The sequence below is a fragment of the Corythoichthys intestinalis genome, chromosome 12, assembly GCF_030265065.1.
Source record: "Corythoichthys intestinalis isolate RoL2023-P3 chromosome 12, ASM3026506v1, whole genome shotgun sequence".
Taxonomy (NCBI): Eukaryota; Metazoa; Chordata; class Actinopteri; order Syngnathiformes; family Syngnathidae; genus Corythoichthys; species Corythoichthys intestinalis.
This window is the reverse complement of record NC_080406.1, coordinates 20072410-20097391: the sequence shown is the minus strand read 5'-3', so window position 1 is coordinate 20097391 and position 24982 is coordinate 20072410. Positions and strand designations below refer to the sequence as shown.

Here is a 24982-nt window from a genome sequence, read left to right as displayed (position 1 = left end):
TGCAGACGTGGTGGCACCGTCGGATCCAGAAAACAGACGGATCCCTTACTTGACTGAGGATCCAGGAAAAATGTTCGGGCGCAAGTTGTAACGCGTGGTGGTTAGGGTAGTTGCATACAGGGACCAATAAGGGGGAGAAGCTTCCACTTATGCACATTTATTCACTAAAAATAATAATTCCACCTTGACCACTTACTTCACTCCCCTTGTTTCCATTTGACTGGAAATTGCATCCAAAAGCAGCACATCGTGGCATTTTACTTGGCGAGTTTAGGCAGCAATAAGCAATTGTTTAACACGCTACACATTTGGAAAGATACCAATGACGTCATCACTGCGAGCCCGCAAACCATGGCGCCATCTAACGGTCAAAATATGGACTAAATATTCTAAAATATTGCCATTGATTTAACATTTTATGTGTTTCTAACAACATACTTTAGTACAAGAGAACAATTGCGGTTTATTAGAGCATACATGTATTTAAGTTAGAGGATCACTTTAAGACAGACCTTCATGCCCTCGAGGTCCTTGTTTGTCTGCATGAGCTGCTTCTCCAGCTCCACTATCTTTGCCATAGCTTCATTCTCTGCATCCAGCAGCTTTTCTGTCAACTGCAAAGACAGAAAAGTAATTGATTCTTTAGAAATATGACGTGAGGATCCAGCTATTGACTGACACTCAATTTAAAACACGGGATCAGAGTGAAGCCCCCGTAGAGGTGCTTCTAGATGGCATGGTGTCGTCTATGTCAGTTTATTGAGCCCAAGCATCAACGTTATGACATTTTGGACATTAATAATGAGGGTGCTGTCGAAGGAAGATGTGCAATGTAAAAAATCAAATCTTAAGGTCTCTCACGTGTGACATGTTCTCTTCCAGCTCCTCCACACGCTCCAAAGCAGCGTTTTTGGTTTCCGCATCCTCCAAGAGAGCACCGACGTCAAACACGTTGTCCAAGTAGGCCTGGATCTGAACCTGAAGCTTGTCGCTCTCAGTGTGCTTGACTTTCTACAAGATGGACACATAAATACAGTTTTGCCAGACAAGATGTTATTAGCAGAGTTCAGGCGGTAGTCGTCTCCGGGGTGCTGCCATGGCAACGTTGAGTTCAGAAAGGTTCGGACTTGACGTTTCCATTTTTCACGGCCGTTTTTTCAACTCACGTCTAAGAATTCGTCCAAAGACAACTTGGTAAAGTCGTACTGCAGATGAACCCGGAAGTTCATGTCCTCCACTGAGTGCACGACAATGTTAATGAACTGCATGCAGGCCACCTAGAGAGCGCAAGAAAATAACAATTACGTGTTATGCTCATGAATGGATGATGTTCTATGTAAACACACGCTTAAGCTTTCTGTGCAAAAGGTGCGCTCTACTCGCACATTTAAACACACCAACCGCTGCTTTTCACTTACTGATCCTTAAACACACTTTCATAATACAGTTTACATGAATGGAGACACTTAAAGGCGCCCGCAGCTGGTCTTTTCTTTTCAGCGTATTTTACCGTGATCTGCTAACTTAAGAAAAAGAGCTGGTATGCAATGTATGTGTGACAGAAGCCATGAAATGAAAAGAACTACAGTCATGTGAAAAAATTAAGACACCTCATTAAATATTCAGTTCTTTATTAAGAAACGTTCACATATCAGTGTCTGATCTTGTTTTTCTTCATTTCTGGAAAAGAAAGTGATTTAATTGCAGGTAAACAACAAAAAAATAACATTTTTTTTACTCATTAAACTAGAGCTGTCCCGACTAGTCGACATAGTCAACGTCATCGATGACGTAAATCCGTCGACGAGCACAACATCCCGTCGACGGTTAATGAAGGGTTAAAAAAAATATATGCGTGCAAAGTTAGAATGTCGGATGCTCTGTTTGCAAGCGGGGAAAGCGGCACAAAGCCAAAAAAAGCGCACCAGAGTGTCCAAAACATTGCCTTATTTCAAAGAAACAAAGGAAAGTACACTCTTCTGTCCTGTCTCTTCAAAGCCAAGCTTGGCTGCACGTCGGCCGTGAATAGAGTCTACCCACGCACCACGTGTTCGCTGTAGGGTTCCGCCCACTTGTCCGTCATTTTGACTCTGTATTTGCATTGTTTTCAATTGATGGCGCAATTTAAAATGCATTTCATGGAAGACCCGGTTCTTTCTGATGCCGCAAACTCACTGGATCTGTTGCATAAAAGGCGTTATGAGGAAAAGCTTCGTTCTATACAGTCGCCAGATCCATATTTGATGCCCAAATCGATGTTTTTCGACCCACTGTCTTCGCCCTGTCTGCCTGACATCTGCTACGCTGATATTTAAAATGATCTTGTCCACACAAAATCAGCCTATTCTCACGAAAAACTTCAAGAGCTTGGACGCTTATAAATACTTCGTTGCTGGTTGGGTGAAACAGGTCCTCGTTTGGCAGGAATCTATCTTGTGCTTGGAAAGGTGAGTTACGAAATTTTCTTTTGTTATTGCTAACATCCACTGTCAAGTCTAATGTATTTCATGTCGTTTGTCAATGGAGTTAAGGCTTTTAATGTTTATATGGTTTAGCGATAGCACGCACTACATACATACGTGTATGTTGTCGGCGATTAGCCTAGCAATGATCTTAATTGTGGTTATTTGTCAGCCCCGTAGACGAGGCCAGTTTCCCTCACTTGGTACCAGCTAAATATTATTCAAAAAATAACGATGGTGGAAGAAAGGGAAGTCACAAACATCTTGAATTTGAAACTATGTCGTACTACGTCGTATGTTGTCGGCGATTAGCCTAGCAATGATCTTAATTGTGGTTATTTGTCAGCCCCGTAGACGAGGCCAGTTTCTTTTACTTGGTATCAGCTAAATATTATTCAAAAAATAACGATGGTGGAAGAAAGGGAAGTCACAAACATCTTGAATTTGAAACTATGTCGTACTACGTCGTATGTTGTCGGCGATTAGCCTAGCAATGATCTTAATTGTGGTTGTCAGGCCAAAACCCTTTAAATATATATTAAATGCATCTTACCGGATATAAAATGACTACTACATAGTCTGTGGTGATTTTTTGGTGTCCAATTTTCACGTCGAATTGCAGCCGTCCATTTCGCTCTTCTATTTGGATCCCTCGGAATACGGTAAAATTTCAAGTCTCTCCTTCCATCTTCTCTGTTAGTGCAACCAACACGCCTTCACCATTTTGATTATTAATGTTAAAGAGCAGAAAAACACGCCGTAAATAGGAGAAATGTACGTAGCCGTAATAGGTTAACACTATGTTTTGACGGACAAGTGGGCGGAACCCTACGCGAACACGTGGTACGTGGGTAGACTCTATAAACACCTCAAGCGCCTTCACGCAGTTTGTAATTTTTTTTTTTTTCATTTTTTGTACACCAGAGGGTGCTGTCGCCTTACTAAATAATAATGTTTCATTGACAATGGGCCTTATAAGTGCTATTAGTATTGTTCTTAATGCTAATCGAAAGGTTTATTTCATGTTATGGTTTATTTTATGGTAAAGAAAATTATATAAGGTTAAAAGGTCATAAATATATACAGTATATACAGTGATTGCACTCAAGGGAGAGATTGTCAATGATAAGGTAATAAATTAAGGTAAAGGCAATTCATATAGGCAATTCATTGATATATAAATAAGGTTTAAAAGGAAAAAGGTGAAAAGTTTTTGTTAATTTCTAATTGTGTTGCTTTATTTGTGTGCACCGTAGCTCTTACAGTGTGTTTACATCAAGAATGGAATAAAAGTTGTAAACCATCAGTTTAAGAGACCATCTTTTCAATCGGGATGCTACACTAGTTAATTCTATCAGCATTTGAACTCATTGTTTATTTGTGATTTATTATTGTTATTTACGTGTTTATTTGTACTTTAATAAATAATTTGAGTGTTCCAATATGTTTTTTGTGAATTGATAAGTGTCAACAAAAATTTCATTGCTAAATTAGTAAAAAAAAAAAAAAAAAAAAAAATGTAATTATTAGATTAGTCGACTAATCGTAAAAATAGTCGGCTGACTAATCGGGAGAAAATTAGTCGTTTGGGACAGCCCTACATTAAACCAAATATATCAAGAAAAATGCTTATTTAACCTGAGGAAAAGGGTTAGGACACCCTACCACCTAACAGCTAGTCTGACCCCCTTTGGCTGAAGTAATTTCAGTGGGACGCTTTTTGTAGCCATCTACCAATCTTTGACATCGGTCTGAAGAAAGTTTGCCCCTTCCTCAACGCAGAATACTTTCAGCTGTGAGATGTTTCAGGGGTTTCTTGCATGTCCAGCCTGTTTCAATTCACCCCACAGCATCTCAATGGGATTAACATCTGTGCTTTGACATTCCAGACTCTCCAATTCTTTCTTTTCAGCCAGTCCTTGGTGAATTTACTGGTATGTTTTGGGTCCTTGTCATGATGCTGGGTCCAGTTTCGATTCAGGTTTTATTTTTTCACAGATGATGTCACATGTTCCTCAAGCACCCGCTGATAAACAATAGAATTCATGGTGAATTCTATGATGGTGAGCTGGCCAGGTCCCGCTGTAGCAAAGCATCCCCAAACCATGACACTTCCACCTCCATGCTTCACAGTCGGTATGAAGTTTTTTTCCTGGAATGCTGTATTGGGTTTACGCCAAACATGTCCTCTGTTCTGGTGTTCAAATAATTCAATTTTAGATTCATATGTCCAAAGATCAAATAATTCCATTTTAGATTCATTTGTCCAAAGAACATTATTCCAGAAGTCCTGGTCTTTGTCTACATTCCGCGCAGAAGAAGATCGGCAGGTGAATGCGATAGGGCTTGCAGCTCAGGGCAGATGGACACAATGGGAATGGGCACAAGCCCAGGAGCGATCACTGTCCTGGAGGGAGCTGTGAAACACCGACCAAGGAAAATTGAGTTTCCTGCTGCGTTCGGTCACAGATCTGTTGCCCACCCTGAGCAATTTGAAAACCTGGGGCCTGGAGAGTAATCCATCTTGCACACTGAACCATATTCTAACTGGTTGCCCAAAGGCGCTGGCAGAGGGGCACTACAGGTGGAGGCATGACAAGGTCCTCAATAAAATCGCAAACTGGGTCGAACAGCAGCGAGTCAAAGCTAACAACAAGCAGACGCAACAGCCTAAAACTATAGCCTTTGTGAGGGAAGGAGGCAAGGCCCCCGAGATCAACACAACAACTAAAAGCTTCCCGTGCATCTTGGACCGTGCTTCTGACTGGGAGATGAGAGTGGATTTGAAGAAGCTTGTTTACCCGCAGGACGTGGCGGCGACCTCTCTCCGGCCAGGCATGGTCCTGTTGTCCAGAAGCACAAAGACCATTATTGTGGCCAAGCTCACAGTGCCTTAGGAAGAGCGACTGGACACGTCCTATCAATTGAAGAAAGCCAAATACCAAGATCTGATTGACGAAGCAGCTTTAAAAGGCTGGCACGCAGCCATCTTCCCCATAGAAGTTGGCTGTCGAGGGTTTCCAACAAAGTCCATTCGCTACTTTCTCCAGAGAATGGGGTTGGATGCCAAGCAGCTGAGGAAAGCAAGTGGAGACATTGCAGCAGCAGCTGAGTCCAATTCAAGATGGCTGTGGCTTAGGAGAGCCCACACCTGGAATACTTCCGCAGGTGAAGCCTAAAAAGTCTTTGGTGCCCCACTCAGGCGAGGTGTTCAGGTTAAGGGGCGAAACACCTAAGACCCTGAAACCCCTGCTGATGATGCGGAAGTGTTACAGAGGGATGGAAGCTCATAAGGATCACCACCACAGACAGCAATCCGTATTACCATTTTCAGTGTAGTTCCAGCAGTTGAAGCTTGTGACAAAGCATCTTCGATGTTTACTTCACTTGGCAAACTTCAGTGTGGCCTTCATGTTCTTCTAGGAGAACACATTTTCCCTCTATGCACACTTCCCATGAAGGTTAAACTTGTGAAGTCTCTTTTTGATTGGGGAGGCATGCACTTTTACATCAACAGCAGCAAGTTCAGGGTTTTTGGAGACTTATTTTAGCATCTTGCTGTCTGCTCTCAGGGTGAACTTGCTTGGACGGCCAGACCTGGGCATGTTGGCAGTTGTTTTGAATGTTCTCCATTTATAGAGTATTTTCCGGACAGTGGAATGGCTGATTTTATATTCTTTTGAGATCTTTTGGAATCCTTTACCAGACTCATAAGCAGTGTTGTTAATAACGGCGTTACAATATAACGGCGTTACTAACGGCGTTATTTTTTTCAGTAGTGAGTAATCTAATTAATTACTTTTCTCATCTTGGCAACGCCGTTACCGTTACTGAGGCGGGGAAGGCGTGCGCTACTATGCGTTACTAAGTTGGTTGAATAAAAAAAGTCAGAGACGGACTCACGGAGACGAGAGAGCAGAGCAGGAGTGGGGAAGACGCCGTTGCAGACGCGATGCTAGGTGGCTCCAATAATACCTGACTGTAGCCTACAAACTACGCCCACATGATACGGTAGATATCACATATTATAGAACTAGATGCAAATGACAGACATGACTGCATTGGCAACATGTTTTAAGGACTGAAATGATGAAATAAATGATGAAACAGTTTTAAAACTTACACATGTTGAAAGTAAACAGAAGGGAACTAATGCAATAGCGGGAGCAATTTTAACAACTTTAACGGTTGATTCACAACTTGAAATGACTTCCACACATACTGTACTGTAGCAAAGCAATACCCTTGTGTCTAGTTAAGTGGAGGGTAAAGAATTGGGCAAGGGCCAGTTGTCCCAAAAACCCTTTAAACTTCACATTGTGTGACCTTTTTTTTTTTTTTTTTTGAGAAAAAAAAAAAAAACATGAAAATTATCACTAGTTACTTTGCCAAGTAACTAATTACTCTTAGATTCAGGTAACTGAGTTACTAATGCAATTACTTTTTGGGAGTTTGTAACTGTAATTAATTACTTTTTTAAAGTAAAATTAACAACACTGCTCATAAGCGTCCGCTCGTCATCCAGAATGAATTCTTCGGCAATGACTCTTGTTATTCCCTGGGCTTTGGGACTGTCTAGTGCCAGTTTGTCACGCATAGCCAAAGTTTCTGCCAGTGTTAGTTGCGTTGGTTCTATTAAAACTTCTTACAGCATACCACCACGCTTGACTTTATTGTGGCATATGTTGCACTCTGCCTCTTCATCTTTGTCCTCCTTTAAAGTGAAATGATCCCACACATCTGACATTTTGACCGATAAAGTCTCTCGGTAAATTGGGAGACGGTAATGTAGAGTGTTGAAGGAGTGCCGTAAAATGCGGACCAGATTTTAGTGAAACCAAAGCAAAAACTGGAATGGATTATGTATATTGGTGTGCTGGAAAACCCGGATCGGATTTCCCAAAAAACTGGACCGGAAGTCTGGATCGGAATTTTTCCGTGTCGGCCGATCCGATACCGATGCGCATTTTTTTGCCCATATCGGCGTCCGATCCGACATCTCTAGTCTACAATCTTCTTTCTAAGGCCTTAGACTGCTTCTTTGATCTCACCTGTTTTCTCTTACTTCAACAGTCCGGGGCACACCAAACTAAATGTGAAGTTTAAATAAGGCAAGCCTTCTTCAAAACACTGGGGAATGATGTTCTAATCATGTGCACCTGATCTGATACACTTGTGTGTGATTTTAGCCGTTTTAAGTGAGAATGAATGTGGGGTGTCCTAATTTATTCCTCAACAGAAGGTGCATGTATTTAAATTACATTTTACAGAAAGTTATAAAATATTGTTTTTTCAGTTTTAATTGTTTAGTTCTATTACTTGAATCTCTCAAGATTGTTAAAATTGATATTAAATATCCAGATGACCAAATATTTTAGAAAACACACAGGCTTCCATAGGGTGCCCTAATTTTTTCTCATGACAGTATTTATCGTAGCTCAACACGCTTAAAACGTCACAGATTATCTCCACCAATACAATATTAAAATGTCAGTGTTATTGGGTGGGTGCTCCATCTCCACTCTCACTAAATCATATCCATAAAGACGATATACTAATCCCTACAGCAATGTAATAAGAAAACAAAATCAATACAATATTTGCAGGCCGCCTGCTGATTGAGGACTCTGAGGGATAGTGATCAATACTTAGATTTAGAACCACGTGTGTGCTCGTGTGGGTAAATACCATAAAATCAATGTTGTTGTCTTCGTTCTTGAAATACTCCATTAGTCTTTCAAACCGCTGCTCCTCCATACAAACCTGCAAAACAAACCACGGAACGTCAAAGTGGCCACCGTGGCGTAAAACTAGGCCGCATCAGTCTTCGTGTGATCGCAATTGACATGAATTATTTTACAATTACGTAAGCTGATGAAGAAAAGACAACGCCCAAATGGAAATTGTCATGTGTTTCATCACTATTACATTGATTTAAGAGTCAATGTTTTTAAAGGACAGTGAATTGATATTTACTAATAGTTAACAAGCAAGACCTTTTCCTCCTCATGTTCTAATCTTATAAAAGCATAAATTTCCAGTCTGACGTTTTCGACGTTAAGTTACCGTAATTTTCGGACTATAAGATGCTAATTTTTCCCCTCATTTTGAATTCTGCGGCTTATAGTCCAGTGCAGCCTATTTGTCAATTTATTTGGGTCAATAGGAAACACTTTATTTGAGAGCGGCGTCCTAAGACTGCCAGAAGACCCTCATAATTATGACATGACACTATCATGGAATTAATGAATGCATATGACAGATGTTATTACGTGTCATCCGGCAAATTACAGTGGGGCAAATAAGTATTTAGTCAACCACTAATTGTGCAAGTTCTCCCACTTGAAAATATTAGAGAGGCCTGTAATTGTCAACATGGGTAAACCTCAACCATGAGACAGAATGTGGGAAAAAAAAAAACATAATCACATTGTTTCATTTTTAAGAATTTATTTGCAAATCATGGTGGAAAATAAGTATTTGGTCAATACCAAAAGTTCATCTCAATACTTTGTTATGTGCCCTTTGTTGGCAATAACGGAGGCCAAACGTTTTCTGTAACTTCACAAGCTTTTCACACTCTGTTGCTGGTATTTTGGCCCATTCCTCCATGCAGGTCTCCTCGAGAGCTGTGATGTTTTGGGGCTGTCGTTGCGCAACATGGACTTTCAACTCCCTCCACAGATTTTCTATGGGGTTGAGCTCTGGAGACTGGCTAGGCCACTCCAGGACCTTAAAATGCTTCTTATGAAGCCACTCCTTTGTTGCACTGGCTGTGTGTTTGGGATCATTGTCATGCTGAAAAACCCAGCCACGTCTCATCTTCAATGCCCTTGCTGATGGAAGGAGATTTTCACTCAAAATCTCTCGATACATGGCCCCAGTCATTCTTTCCTTTACACAAATCAGTCGTCCTGGTCCCTTTGCAGAAAAACAACCACAAAGCATGATGTTTCCACCCCCATGCTTCACAGTGGGTATGGTGTTCTTCGGATGCAATTTAGTATTCTTTCTCCTCCAAACACGAGAACCTGTGTTTCTACCAAAAAGTTCTATTTTGGTTTAATCTGACCATAACACATTCTCCCAGTCCTCTTCTGGATATTCCAAATGTTCTCTTGTGAACCGCAGACGGGCCTGGACGTGTACTGGCTTCAGCAGGGGGACACGTCTGGCAGTGCAGGATTTGAGTCCCTGGCAGCGCATTGTGTTACTGATGGTAGCCTTTGTTACTGTGGTCCCATCTCTCTGTAGGTCATTCACTAGGTCCCCCCGTGTGGTTCTGGACTTTTTGCTCACCGTTCTTTATATCATTTTGACGCCACGGGATGAGATCTTGCATGGAGCCCCAGATCGAGGGAGATTATCAGTGGTCTTGTATGTCTTCCATTTTCAAATAATTGCTCCTACAGTTGATTTCTTTACACCTAGCGTTTTACCTATTGCAGATTCAGTCTTCCCAGCCTGGTGCAGGTCTGCAGTTTTGTCTCTGGTGCCATTCGGCAGCTCTTTGGTCTTGGCCATAGTGGAGTTTGGAGTGTGACTGACTGAGATTGTGGACAGGTGTCTTTTATACCGATAATGAGTTAAAACAGGTGCCATTAATACAGGTAACGAGTGGAGCCTCGTTAGACCTCGTTAAAAGAATTTAGACCTCTTTGACAGCCAGAAATCTTGCTTTTTTGTAGGTGACCAAATACATATTTTCCACTCTAATTTGGAACTAAATTCTTTAAAAGTCAAACAATGTGTTTTTCTGTTTTTTTTTCTTCCGCATTCTGTCTCTTATGGTTGAGGTTTACCCATGTTGACAATTACAGGCCTCTCTAATCTTTTCAAGTAAGGAGAACTTGCACAATTGGTGGTTGACTTAATACCTATTTGCCCCACTGTATGTCGCTAACTCCATTTATGTCCAGCTCGGATCTGTTACAGCCATTGAAAAGTGAGATAATTTGCCAGCCGACACAAAATTATATCTGTCATAAGCATTTATCAATGCTCATAGAAGTGTCATGTCATAATTATGATGGTCTTATGACAGTCTAACGGTGCCACTGTCAAATAAATTGTTACCAAATACCATAACTAGCAATTAATGAAACAATTGGAACAGTAACTGGAGAAAAGATTAGCACTGACCATGAATTTTAATTGTTATTTACATTTGTAGCGCTGCAATGCATGCTAGAAGGCATGTTGAACGACAACGGTGTTGACAGCAGGTGGCAGCAGAGGTTGACTGTCTCCCTCAAGGGAGCCATGATGGCCAAATGAAGCTTCTTGAAGCAATGAAGCTTTGGTTGAAAGCTTCATGGCGTTTCATTTGGTCTTATGACAGTCTTATGATGCCGCTGTCAGATTAAGTGTTACCGGTCAATATTCTTTGGTGTAAATATCCCATAATACAGTGGGGAAAGTTGCGGGTTATATTCCAGAGCGGCTTATTTATGAACAAATGCCATTTTTGTGTCAAATTTGGTGGATGGCGGTTTATAATCAGGTGCGTCTTATTGTCTGAACTTTGTTGTTAGCTTTCTTCTAATCAGCAATACCAAAAAATGAAAATATTTTCCACTGGATGAATATTGTGTTGTTTACTGCATACTTTCTCTTGATATAAAGTGACTTCTAATACTGAAGTCTACTTGAACTTCAATTCTGGAGGCAGTAATGAGTGCGATGTTTAAAAAAAAAAAAGTGCAAGAGTTAAGCGCTACAGTTCATTGAGAGGGCAACGGTGGACTTTGATAAAGAATCGAAGATGCAGCAAGCAGGAGACATCAAATGTTTGAAAAAAAGAAAAAATCCCTTTAAAGCCGAGTCCGAGAGGCACTATCAAAGTCACAGAGAGAAGTAGATGTAACAACACTATGCTTTTAAGAGCCACTTTTAAATTACAACTTAAAAAATTCAAACTATTCCTTTAAGCGCAGTGCAAGAAAGCCCTCATTATTCTCGCCTTCCGTCTCTCATGAGATGAGCTGCGATGAGCCCAAGCTTATTCTGCCACTTATGCTGGTGAGGCTGAGTATGACGCTCAATTTTTCATTCAGGAGTAAATTTTGCATTGCAGCGGACCCGTGTTCGCATGACGCATGCGACAAACCTCCGCCCACTCTGTCATCAACTCGTTTTTTTTTCTTTTTCTTTTTTTTTTGCAGCAGCCTGAAAGAGTTCATCAAGGCTGTCGCTCACATCTGCCTCTCTGCTAGTCCCAACCTTTGTGTGCGTGCCAAACACACACACTTCATTACTTTCTGCGGGAGGCAATGTGTCCTCCTGTGCACGCCGGCTAAACGGGGGTCTGTAATCTGTTGACAAATAGTGTATTTCCGCCGCACAATCCAAGGAGCATTGCTAAAGGCTGAGTCACCGTCTGCTCTTACCTCCTTGAAGTTGTCAAATGCGGCTAGGATGATCTCGTGGCCTCCCCTCACGAGACAAACTGCCGCCAGGAGCTCCAACACTAGAGCTTTGGTTCTGTTAAAATATAGGGACATAAGTGTCAAAATGCGTTAGATGAATTGCAATGCATGTGTTCAATTCACACATTATGTTTTTTAAAATATTTTTTTTGTTGCATGAGTATTTTTTTTACTGATTTTATACAATTTTGCTGTTTTGCTGATTTCAAATCATTTATGAACCATTCTCAACATTAGCTCGGTGTGTATAACTGTCTAAGACAGTAAATGCTGCAGAACGAATGTGATTTTTTTTTCCCGCTCCTTGAAACCACTGCTATACTAATACCTGTTTTATATGGCTATAATGCTGGGATAGCTTTGATCACATTGGTGGTGGGGAAGGGGGGGGGGGGGGCAATTTTGATGTGCTGTATATATATTTTAGATTCATTACACACAACTGAAGTACTTCAAGGCTTTTATTGTTTTAATATTGATGATTTATTGTTTTAATATTGATGATTTTGGCCAAAAAGTCAAGAAAAAACAAAAATCCCTATCTCAAAAAAATTGCAAATTTCATCCGACCAATACAAAAAAGTGTTTTTAATACAAAAAAAAAGTCAACCTTCAATTAATTATGCAGTGCCCTCCATAATTATTGGCACCCCTGGTTAAGATGTGCTTTTTAGCTTCTAATATATATATATATTTTTCAAATAATATGGGACCTTAATGAAAAAAAAAGAGAAAAACCCAACCTTCAATACAAGTGCATTTATTCAATGGGGAAAAAAATCCCGCATAAAGAAATAATTATTTGAAATCAAATAATGTGTGCCACAACTATTAGCACCCCTGATGTTAATACTTTGTACAACCCATTTTGCCAACAAAACAGCACCTAATCTTCTCCTATAATGTTTCACAACCTTGATTTTGTGTCTGGTGAACCATTTCTGTGTAAATTTGGCCATATGTTTAGGGTCACTGTCTTGCTGAAACATCCCGTGACGACCCATCTTCAGCTATCGGGCAGAGGGCAACAGATTTTGATTTAAAATGTCCTGGTATTTCAAAGCATTCAGGATGCCATGCACCCTAACAAGGTTCCCAAGGCCTTTGGAAGCGAAACAGCCCCACAGCATCACTGACCCACCCCATACTTCACAGTGGGTATGAGGTGCTTTTCAGCATGCGCATCTTTCGTGGCACGCCAGACCCACTTAGAGTGTTTGTTGCCAAAAAGCTCAATCTTGGTCTCATCTGACCAAAGCACATGGTCCCAGGCTTCAATTGACTCTACGCAGAAATGGTTCACCAGACACAAAATCAAGCTTGTGAAACATTATAGAAGATTAGGTGCTGTTTTGTTGGCAAACGGGGGTTGTACAAAGTATTAACACCAGGGGTGCTAATAATCGTGACACACATTATTTAATGTCAAATAATTATGTCTTTATGTGGGATTTTTTCCCCACTGAATAAATGCACTTGTATTGAAGGTTGGATTTTTCTCTTTTTTTCCATTAAGGTCCCATATTATTTGAATTTAAAAAAAAAGTTAGAAGCTAAAAAACACATCTTAACCAGGGGTGCCAATAATTATGGAGGGCACTGTATCAGCTATGCACTCAATACTTGGTCGGGAATCCTTTTGCAGAAATGACTGCTTCAATGCGACGTGGCAAGGAGGCAGTCAGCCTGTGGCACTGCTGAGGTGTTATGGAGGCCCAAGATGCTTCGATAGCGGCCTTAAGCTCATCCACAGTGTTGGGTCTGGTGTCTTTCAACTTCCTCTTCACAATATCCCACAGATTCTCTATGGGGTTCAGGTCAGGAGAGTTGGCAGGCCAATTGAGCACAGTAATGGCATGGTCAGTAAACACTTTATCAGTGGTTTTGGCACTGTGAGCATGTGCCAGGTCGTGCTGAAAAATGAAATCTTCATCTCCATAAAGCTGTTCAGCAGATGGAAGCATGAAGCGCTCCAAAATCTCCTGATAGCTAGTTGCATTGACCCTGCCCTTGATAAAACACAGTAGATGAACACCAGCAGCTGACATGGCACCCCAGACCTTCACTGACTGTGGGTACTTGACACTGGACATCAGCCATTTTGGCATTTCCTTCTCCCCAGTCTTCCTCCAAACTCTGGCACCTTGATTTCCGAATGACATACAAAATTTGCTTTCATCTGAAAAATGTACTTTGGCCCAATGAGCAACAGTCCAGTGCTGCTTCTCTGCAGCCCAGGTCAGGCGCGTCTGCCGCTGTTTCAGGTTCAAAAGTGGCTTGACCTGGGGAATGCGGCACCTGTAGTCCATTTCCAGCACAGTGGCTCTGGATGTTTCTACTCCAGACTCAGTCCACCATTTCTGCACGTCCCCCAAGGTCTGGAATTGGCCCTTCTCCACAATCTTTCTCAGGGTGCAGCGTTGTGCAGTGTTTCCTGCCACACTTTTTCCTTCTAATAGACTTCCCACTGAGGTGCCTTGATACAGCACTCTGAGAACAGCCTATTCGCTCAGAAATTTCTGTGTCTTAGCCTCTTGCTTGAGGGTGTCAATGATGGCCTTCTGTACAGCAGTCAGGTCGGCAGTCTTGCCCATGATTCAAGTTTTGAGTAATGAAGCAGACTGGGAGTTTTTAAAAGCCTCAGGAATCTTTCGCAGGGGTTTTGAGTTAATTCGTTGATTCAGATGATTTGGTTAGTAGCTTCTTTAGAGTACCTTTTCATGATATGCTAATTTTTTGAGATAGGAATTTTTGTTTTCTCTTGACTTTTTTGCCAAAATCATCAATATTAAAACAATAAAAGGCTTGAACTACTACAGTTGTGTGTAATGAATCTAAAATATATGAAAGTCTAATGTTTATCAGTACATTACAGAAAATAATGAACTTTATCACAATATGCTAATTTTTTTTAGAAGTACCAGGATGACCAAGGTACCGATCCTCAAAATCAGGTGACTTGAATAAAGGAAGGTTTGTTGTCAAAAATTCCAAGGCTTGTTATTCCTAATTCGGGAAGATGATCCCAGAGTACGCAACTTCAAGTCACAATGTCATAGCAAAATGGTATGTTGTTGGAAAGCTGAGCATATATATTTAAAATAGGGCTGTCAAAATTATCGCGTTAACGGACAGCAATTATTGTTTTTAATTAATCACGTTAAAATATTTGACGCAATTAACTCACATGCCCCGCTCAAACAGATTAAAATGACAGCACAGTGTAATGCTCGCTTGTTACTTGTTTTTGGGTTTTTGGCGCCCTCTGCTGGCGCTTGGGTCCAACTGATTTTATTGGTTAGTACCATGAGTGAGCATGGTGTAATTATTGACATCAACAATGGCGAGCTCCTAGTTTATTTTTTGATTGTTACAAATTTTAACAAAAACGAAAACATTAAGAGGGGTTTTAATATAAAATTTCTATAACTTGTACTAACATTTATCTTTTAAGAACTACAAGTCTTTCTATCCATGGATCACTTTAAGAGAATGTTAATAATGTTAATGCCATCTTGTTGATTTATTGTTATAATAAACAGATAGTACAGTACTTATGTATGTATGTGTGTAATTTCAATGTATATATCTGTCTTGTGTCTTATCTTTCCATTCCAACAATAATTTACGGAAAAATATGGCATATTTAATAGATGGTTTGAATTGCGATTAATTACGATTTATTAATTTTTAAGCTGTAATTAACTCGATTAAACATTTTAACCGTTTGACAGCCCTAATATAAAATCACAATTTTGAAAAATGGATCACTGTGACACATTTTGCTGTGCTGGGTCTCACATAGCAATCCGACTTACAAAGGTGTAATAAAAAATGACAAGAAAAGTTGGAAAATGTGTGAGAAAGACAAGAACAGAAAGCAAGTTTATGTTAATAATGTCATAAATCTGTTTACGCACATATACTGGGGGGCCTCGTCTAGCCTTTGGGGATAAACTGCATGGCAGGTTAAGGTAGGGTTAGTTGACAGGAAATGATTTAAATCTATGTGTGGGGGAGTCTGGATGAGTAATGATGTGAAAAGGGATCTAACAGGGTTTCAGTTCCACGATTAGGGCAAATGTTATAACCCCACAAGTTGAAAACTGTGACATAAAAAAGCGAGTCCTTCTGGTAGCTGTCACCACTTATGTTTTCCTCCACCGTTGACTCATGGTTTTGGCTCACCTCGGGTTTTTATTGTTGAGACTTAGTGCAATTTCATTCACAGCATTTAGGTGGGACATGACCATATTGAAGCCATACTGAAAAAGAGAACAAAAATAAGAGGCATTAGAATTCATTCGCGTAAAACAAGATGCTCAGGCAAGGAAATATTTTACAAAATAATATATAAAAATTACAATAGAGCTCTCGCGCCAGTTGGTGCTCGGGTTCTAATAATGTGTCATTTACAGTGGTATGAAAAAGTATCTGAACGTTTTGGAATTTCTCACAATTCTGCATAAAATCACCATCCAATGTGATCTGCTCTTTGTCAAAATCACACAGATGAAAGAACAGTCTGCTTTAACTAAAACCACCCAAACATTTATATGTCTTCAGATTTTAATGATGATAGTATGCAAACAATGACTGAAGGGAGAAAAATAAGTGAGTGAACCATCAAATTTAATATTTTGTGCCCCCCCAACCCCCGGCAGCAATAACTTCAACCAGACGCTTCCTGTACCTGCAGATCAGTCTGGCACATTGATCACTACTAATCTTATCTAATTGCCCATTCTTCTCTATAAAACTGATGTAGTTTAGTCAGATTCCTCGGCATGTCTGGCATGAATCGCTGTCTTTAGGTCATGCCACACAGTCTCAATGGGGTTCAAGTCTGGACTTTCATTTGACCACCCCAGAGTGTGTATTTTTTTCTTCTAAAACCATTCTGAAGTTGATTTACTTCTGTGTTTTGGATCATCGTCTTGTTGCAGCGTCGATCCTCTTTTTAGCTTCAACCGTCAGACAGACGGACTCAGGTTTTCCTGCAAAACATCCTGATAAACTTTTTAAATTCATTCTTCCATTAATGATTGCAAGTTGTCCAGGCCCTCAGGTAGCAACACAGCCCCAAATCATGATGCTCCTTCCACCATTCTTCACGGTGGGGATGAGGTGTTGATGTTGGTGAACTGTTCCATTCTGGACATTCACTTGGCCACTCCAGAATGTGTATTTTTGCTCTTCTGAAACCATTCTGAAGTTGATTTATTTCTGTTTTTTGTATCATTGTCTTGTTGCAGCATCTATCCTCTTTTTAGCTTCAACTGTCTGACAGATGGCCTCAAGGTTTTCCTGCAAAACATCTTGATAAACGTTTTAAATTCATTCTTCCATTAATGATAGCAAGTTGTCCAGGCCCTCAGGCAGCAAAACAGCCCCAAATTATGATGCTCCTGCCACCATTCTTTACGGTGGGGATGAGGTGTTGATGTTGTTGAGCTTTTTCATTTTTCCTCCACACATGACGTTGTGTGTTACTCCCAAACAATTCAACTTTGGTTTCATCAGACCACATAAAATGTTGCCAAAACTTCTGTGGAGTGTCCAAGTTCCTTTTTGCGAACATTAAACAAGCAACAATGTTTTTTTTTTTTTTTTTGACAGCAGTCGCTTCCTCTGTGAGTCCTCCCATGTACACCATTCTTGGCCATAGTTTTACATATAGTTGATGTGTGCACAGATATTGGACTGTGCCAGTGATTTTTGTGCCAGTGATTTCTGTAAGTCTTTAGCAGACACACTAGGGTTCTTTTTTAGCTCTCTGAGTATTCTGCGCTGAACTCTTGGCGTCATCTTTAGTGGACGACCACTCCTTGGAAGAGAAGCAACAGTGCCAAACTCTCTCCACTCTCTCCAACTTCTCTGACTGTCGATTGATGAACATCCGGAATTTTAGAGATGGTTTTGTATCCTTTCCCAGCTTTATACAAGTCAACAAACGTTGATCACATGTCTTCAGACAGCTCTTTTGACCGAGCCATGGTGCACATCAGACAATGCTTCTCATCAAGACAATTCTTACCGGATGTGTGATAGTGGGCAGGGCAGTTTTAAACCACTCATCAGTGATAGGGCACACTCCTGACTTAAATTGTTTGGTAAAAATTGGTTTCAATTGCTCTCTAAGTCTCCTTAGGCAGAGACTTTACTTATTTATTCCCCCCTTCTATCATTGTTTGCATGCTATCCTCAGTAAAATATGAAAATCTACAAATGAGTGGTTTTAGTTAAAGCAGACACTGTTTTTTTCTCTGTCTGTTTTTGACAAAGATCAGATCACATTTGATGGTGATTTTGATGGTGATTTATATAGAAATGTGAAAAATGTGTGCAGCACCCCTTTCTCGCAAAGCGGATTCTTGCTCACGTTTTTCAGAGTTCACTACATTTCTCACAGTTTAATTAATGTTAACAATAGAAAACACAAACAGAAGGATACTTCCTTCTAAGCAGCTTCCTACTCGAGTTTTGCAGGTTAGCAAGTTCACACAGTTTAATGTTATGCAAACTGCAGGTCGGACTTTCAGTAGCAAAATTAGTGGTGGTGTTTCCCACTTCCACAGCATTTTAAATTACTTAAAGTGGCTGCTGCTAGCCAAAAAATACTTCTAATATCCCCTCCTTGGAAGGGGGCGGAGGAAGCAGCATGTTGTCGATATTATATATGTATTTCTGTTGGGGCTGTGTGAGTGTGAGCGTGCGTGTGTGTGTCGGGAGTTGGTCACGTCATCAGCCAATAAAACGCGCGTTTGAGGGGGGAAATGGACTGGCGCATTCAGCAAGTGAAAAGGGGTAAATGTAAGTTTCAACATAATTAAGATAATTCACTTAATAATGGTAGGGTCAATTCTATCTTTACAATATATGGGAAAAAGTTAAAAGTTGGTGGGGACAATTTCAGCATCTTGAGAAGTTGGCAGTGTTATGTCCCTATGCAAACCAACGCCATTGATTGGACCACTGTATTTATTGTTGAAATCAAAATAGTGCAAACATCAGTTTTTGGGGTCAAGTGGAAATGTGAAACTGGCAATAGGGCATTGCCATATGACATATTGCTCACATTGTGCTTCTGCCTCAAAATAACAAGGCACATAGCTTCAGTACAGTGAATGAAGTATGTAATGAATTTTTTCATCATTTATTGTTCATTTAATTTTTGCACAATGAATGCAAATGGTCTGCTCACATAAAAAATCCTAACCATTTTATTTTAGAGACATTCAATGGAGAATAAGCATAACTGCAGTGCTAGGCTGTGACCAGCCCTTGAACAAAGACAGGAGGCTCCTATATTCACTTTGAAGGCAACATGCATATCTGCTCAAAACCGCTAATTAAAAAACGGTTTGTTAATATTATCTGATAATATTATCTGATGTAATTTTAAAATTATTTTATCAGACAACTCTAATTATGTAAAACATTTCTTTACCCCTCAAGTTTACATACATTTTAATGCCTTGAATATTTAGTTTAATGCTTTTTAAGGCCTAAATTTTGACAAAGCCTGCATTCAAATTTTATTTACAATCTGTAATTTTAGAATACAGTTCGTCCAATATTACAACACAGAATCGGAGCATATGAACATAATTACACACCCCTGTTCAAATACCATTTTCTGTGATAAAATTGTTTCAGAACTTTTTCCCCTCATCAAAAAAAAAAAAAATCATAATTAAATGCCATCTAAGCACACTTCCAAAATTGTCTAGCAGCAGTAAAACAAACTGATATTGACACTGTAACTTATTGCAACATCCAAGACAAGAGTGAAACTGTGTAAATAAGACCAGCATGAATGACCTGGTAGTTCATGATGGCACGCAGGCACATGATGCAGACGTGGACATCGTCTTTCTTGCTGACCAGCCTGGAATTTTTCAGCGTCCTACGGCTGGGAAACGTGTTACATCTGAAAAACATGTTTGGTTTTTTTGTTGACAAGTTGGTAGTATGGGAAAAACAAGAGCATGAGGCAGAAAACAGATGCCATTTGTGTGTGAAATCTCCCCACCCACCCATTAACCATCACCTCCTTCGCATAGGAAGGCTTTGACACTGACGAGCCACCTTACACGGACAAATACTAAAGCCATATAATCTATAGCTGCGCCAGGGGCCCACATCAAGCTCTTTTAACGCTTTAAATTCAATGTCCTTCACAGCAATATCAATAACACAACAGCGCCCCAGTCATTTGCATGCAGACAAAACAAGGAGGTCACCACAAAAGCTAAATGGCAAAGCAGCATTGCAAAAGGCAGTGGGAGAAGTCAAGCCACTCGGGGAAACTGTGTTTATTTTCAGATTGGAGGTTCAATTACAAGCCTGGAAAAATGTATCTTCAGGCTATTAGTGACAAACACGCCGGTTCATGTCAGCGGGAGGCGTGACTGCTGCGAGATTCACAGCGGGCGCGTGTGCAATGGGTCGCACCTTAAGGACACAAATGTGCAAGTTTTTTAACTCACTAGCTAGTAGGGGTGTGACAAAATATCGAAATGGTGATATATTGTGATACTTTGTATCCCAAAAGGTTATCGATATGCTCCTGCCAAGAATCGAGATATTGTTTTAAAAAGGAGTCAATGTCTAAAATAAATAAATAAATAAATAAAAATGAGCTAAAATTTTCCACAATTATAGTGTCTCAGTTAACTCTAACGCTGCATTGACGTACTTGACACCCAATCCATTTAGACTGGGAACGTACGTTCATTCTGTCCGATTTTCAGGGTATTTACAGGCCACTTGCTGTTTAGTTTAGGGCATTTTGAAGTCAGTGTACATCTCGCCTAATGCAATCTTCTGATATGCTTGCAAGCATCACCAGTTGTTTTTCACAGAAAACCGCTGACAGTTAGTTTTGCCTCAGATAATCATGGACCTTTAACTGCCAACCAGCAAGGCTCATGACCTATTTTGCAAGATGAGTTAATCACCAAACAGACACACCTCCTTTTAAGTACAGCATATAAGCAACGTCGAGCAGTCTGTTAGGTGTGCATTTCTCTACACAGCTTTTGTTCTGTCATTGAATGTACCCAGAAATTTCTCAAATTAAAACTCTGCAGTACTGATCTCTTGCCTCCAGTCTTTTACTTTGCAATCCAGTCTAACCGTCTTACCTGAATTGAAAACAAACAAGCGGAGGACCGGAAAGACTGCCTCCAACAATTTACAGGTCATTTTCTGTTGAGTTTGAGTCACTGCCTATTCATTTGGGTAATTCCCAGGTCACTTTTTGTTCTGTAACTCAAAATAAACAGGAAGAGAACCCATGAAATACCCCAAAATCAACAGAAAGTAACTGAAAATCAACAGGTAAATGACCTTAAATGGTCCAAAATTACCTCAATGCCTGGCATTGGCTGCTACTCCCGGCCATAGACGTTCAATCCGTTTGAACCTCCCCAGTTCAAATGGATTGGACGTCTACTAGTGATAAACTCATTCCAATTCACAGCAGAAGCTTGTTTTTCTGTTTACTAGTTGTTGTTTTTTAGAATATCCTAGAATGATTTCCTGACCAATGTATCGATAATCGTTGCAATGCCATATCGTCAGATCATCGTTCTCGTGAGGTTTGTATCGCAAATCGTATCGTATCATGACGTACTAAGAGGTTCCCACTCCTACTAGCTACCATTGACGGGGACAGATGTACAGTCTATTAGAACTGGATTGGATGTCTCTTATCACCAACTGCAGGCAATGAGTTAATATTCCTCATATAGCATTAATGAATAGCAGGACACGACTGCTAGTTTAATATCTTTTTTGCACCTGATTGCTCAACATCCCAAAGTGACAGAGCCTGATTGAAATGTGCAGACAAAATGTTTTCATCTGTAAATCTGAACCATGATAAACGATTGTGCAACACCGCCAAAGAGTAACGCCTTCAACATGAATAGACTTGTCGAAAACCACCTAAAAAAACTTATAACATATCTAGCTGTTGATGAAACAAAGATTTGGACAGATTTTTATGTTTGTTTGTTTTTTTGATAATTGGGGAACAAAAATTTAAGAATGACAATTAGGGATGGGAAACTGAGTAGCTCACGATACGATGCGATTCGCGATACGAGTACAGCTGTAACGGTTATTCGATTTAACTCGAGTAATTCGATTGGAAAAATGTTTCGGATTAAATTTTGCTGCTTTCAGGATTAGTTTAATTATAGTGGCATTGTAATGGTTTGTTATGTAAGTGTTTGCAGTTCTTTCTATTGATTCGGGTGGATACACTGCCCTTTAGTGGCAACAGTGAATATGCCATAACTCGTCTCACATAGCTGAATCCCGCTGCTCCTGTTAAGACCAACATAAGGCAAGTTTTTGTTTGAGCTAAAATGTTTGTTTATGCTATTTATTTTAGAAGTATATTTAAGTTTTTTTGTGGAAATATGTGTTTGAACAATTTGTTAAGGACATTGTAAAGAAAATTATAGAAAAGGTTCGCTTTTTATAGCATTTAAGCTAGCGGAACGTTGCTATACAAGCTAGCCAATTGTTCTTTTGTTGTACTTTGATTCTCATTTATTTATTTATTTTTCTATATATATTTAGAGGCTAAGATCAGGTATTTTAATTTATTTTGAAATGCATATATTGCTCTTGTGAAATGAAAGTGCAATAGTTTGAAGAGACACTCAGGAATTTTATTTTGTATTCGCATTTAATGCTCTTTTGAAAGTGTCTTAGAAGGCCAAAATAAATATTATTGCAAGCATAAACACTTTTTTATTTGTTTTACATATTCTAAAATTGATTCTGCAACGCATACTCGGTTACTAGATTACTCGGATATTCGAACTAACTATCAGTGTTGTTAATAACGGCGTTACAATATAACGGCGTTACTAACGGCGTTATTTTTTTCAGTAGTGGGTAATCTAATTAATTACTTTTCTCATCTTGGCAACGCCGTTACCGTTACTGAGGACGGAAAGGCATGCGTTACTATGCGTTACTTTATTGGTCGAAAAGTCTGAGGGAGACGGACTCACCGAGACGACAGAGCAGAGCAGGAGTAGGGAGGAGGCAAGAAAGTTGTGACGGCGAGCAAACGCGATGCTAGGTAGCTCCAATAATACATGTTGTAGCCGATAGCCTACCAACTACGCCCGCATGTTATGGTAGATATGGTAGACATGGTAGATATCACATGTACTGTACATAGATATAACTAGATGCAAAATGACAGACATGGCACTAAATGAGTTAGTAGACAGCCGCCATCTTAAAGCAGTAGACTTTTTAGGACGGCTCTGTTGTAGAGAACCTTCCTAGCGAACCTAAGTAACTTTTAATCTAAAATACTTCTAAATCGGCAAAATCTTGACTTGAATCTATCTTTAAATGATGAAACAGTTTTAAAACGTTCATATGTCGAAGGGAACTAATACAATAATGGGAGCAATTTTAACAACTTTTAACAGTTGATTCAGGGTAAAGGGTAAATTAAGGTAAAGAATTGGGCTCGGGCCAATTGTACCAAAAACCTTCACAAAAAAACTTCCCATCGTGTGGCCAATGTTTTTTTTTTTGAGGGAAAAAAAAAGGAATTATCACCAATTACTTTGCTAAGTAACTAATTACTCTTACATTCAGGTAATTGAGTTACTAACGCAATTACTTTTTGGGAGAAGTAATTTGTAACTATAATTAATTACTTTTTTTCAGTAAGATTAACAACACTGCTAACTATGCGATAGATTAATCAATTACCTAAATAATAGATAGCTGCAGGCCTAGATACAAGGCTCACCATAACTATTATCTCACGATATGGTGATACAAATGTTATCAATACATGGGTCAGGAAATTAGTTGATTCCCTGCCATCCCTCCCACTTTAAACGTATTGGATGTCACTACGTTAATTTTGGGCATTTCAGGTCATTTCCTGTTGATTTTGGGTTACTGGACAGATGTAGGGCTGAAGCTATCGATTATTTTAGTAGTCGATTAGTCTATCAACTAGTTAGTTCGAATAATCGAGTAATCAGATTAGGAACATTGAATGCATTGCAGAATAAATTTTAGGAGATGTAAAAAATAGGCTTGCTAAGATTGCACTTTCAAAAGAGTAAAAGTCTGCAACCTTAAATGCTAAAAAATGCTAGAATAAAAATAAAATGCTTTTTTTTTTTTTTTTTTAAACAATACTCTTAACAAATCGTTCAAACACCTGTTTCCACAAAAAACAGCTAAATACACCTATAGACTAAATAATTACAAATGCCTAAAAAAAACATTAGCTGATGTTGGTCTTGACCGGGAGCAGCTGGATTCAGCTATGTTAAACGAGTTATGTCATATTCACTTTTGCCACTAGAGGGAAACAGATCCATCCAAATCAACCAAACTAAATGCAAACTCTTTGAAAACAAACCATTAACACGCCACTCGAATTAAACGAATACAGTGGTACTCTTTACATACGAAGTTAATTACTTCCAGCACATTGTAAGTAGAAATGGCCGTATGTCGAGAAGGATTTTCCCATAAGAATACATTATAATTCCATTAATTCGTTCCACAGCCCAAAAACCTATACTTAATCCTTAATAATGCTACTTGTACTATTGCAAATAGAAATTACACAGAGCAAATAATATAAAATAATCGGAATAATAATAAAATAACAATTGCAATAATAATAATAATACCTGTAATAATGTAATGGATTGGGTTCTAAAGTGGGTGGTGTGTTTTGCGTGGTGTACCTGAACGCACCGTGTGGCTGACTTGACAGTGTCTGAGAGAGACTTTTTACTTTCACTTTGTTCAGCGGTGGCGGACAGTAAGCATGTTGTGTTTCACAAGTTCTGAAATAAATGATTAAAAACCTGACGAAGCTGGCGATTTTCTGGCAATGTTACCACAATAATTAATAACTGTCAGCTTAACTTATAAAGACAGGCGAATGGAGGTCAAAGGAGGACCGCGGAGATCATCGACATTCTACGGCCGTATTGTTGAGCCAGTTCACGGACGCGTTCCCCACGCTCATATTTTACTATCATATCCATCCTCATTTCAATAGTAAGCGTCACCTTT

General features: G+C 39.6%; 1 protein-coding gene across 7 annotated transcripts in view; it reads right to left on the bottom strand.

The window, feature by feature from the left end:
• The window catches only part of fmnl2a (formin-like 2a), a 168025-nt gene that overhangs the window by 48137 nt on the left and 94906 nt on the right, over window positions 1-24982 (bottom strand). For all 7 annotated transcript variants that reach the window (XM_057852649.1, XM_057852650.1, XM_057852654.1 and 4 more), the window contains 7 exons: window positions 19715-19823; window positions 16079-16155; window positions 11852-11945; window positions 8151-8225; window positions 1167-1277; window positions 862-1011; window positions 513-614 (listed from right to left, as the gene is read on the bottom strand). In XM_057852649.1, coding sequence (XP_057708632.1) covers window positions 513-614; window positions 862-1011; window positions 1167-1277; window positions 8151-8225; window positions 11852-11945; window positions 16079-16155; window positions 19715-19823 — 718 coding nt within the window. The remainder of the gene's footprint in view (window positions 1-512; window positions 615-861; window positions 1012-1166; window positions 1278-8150; window positions 8226-11851; window positions 11946-16078; window positions 16156-19714; window positions 19824-24982) is intronic.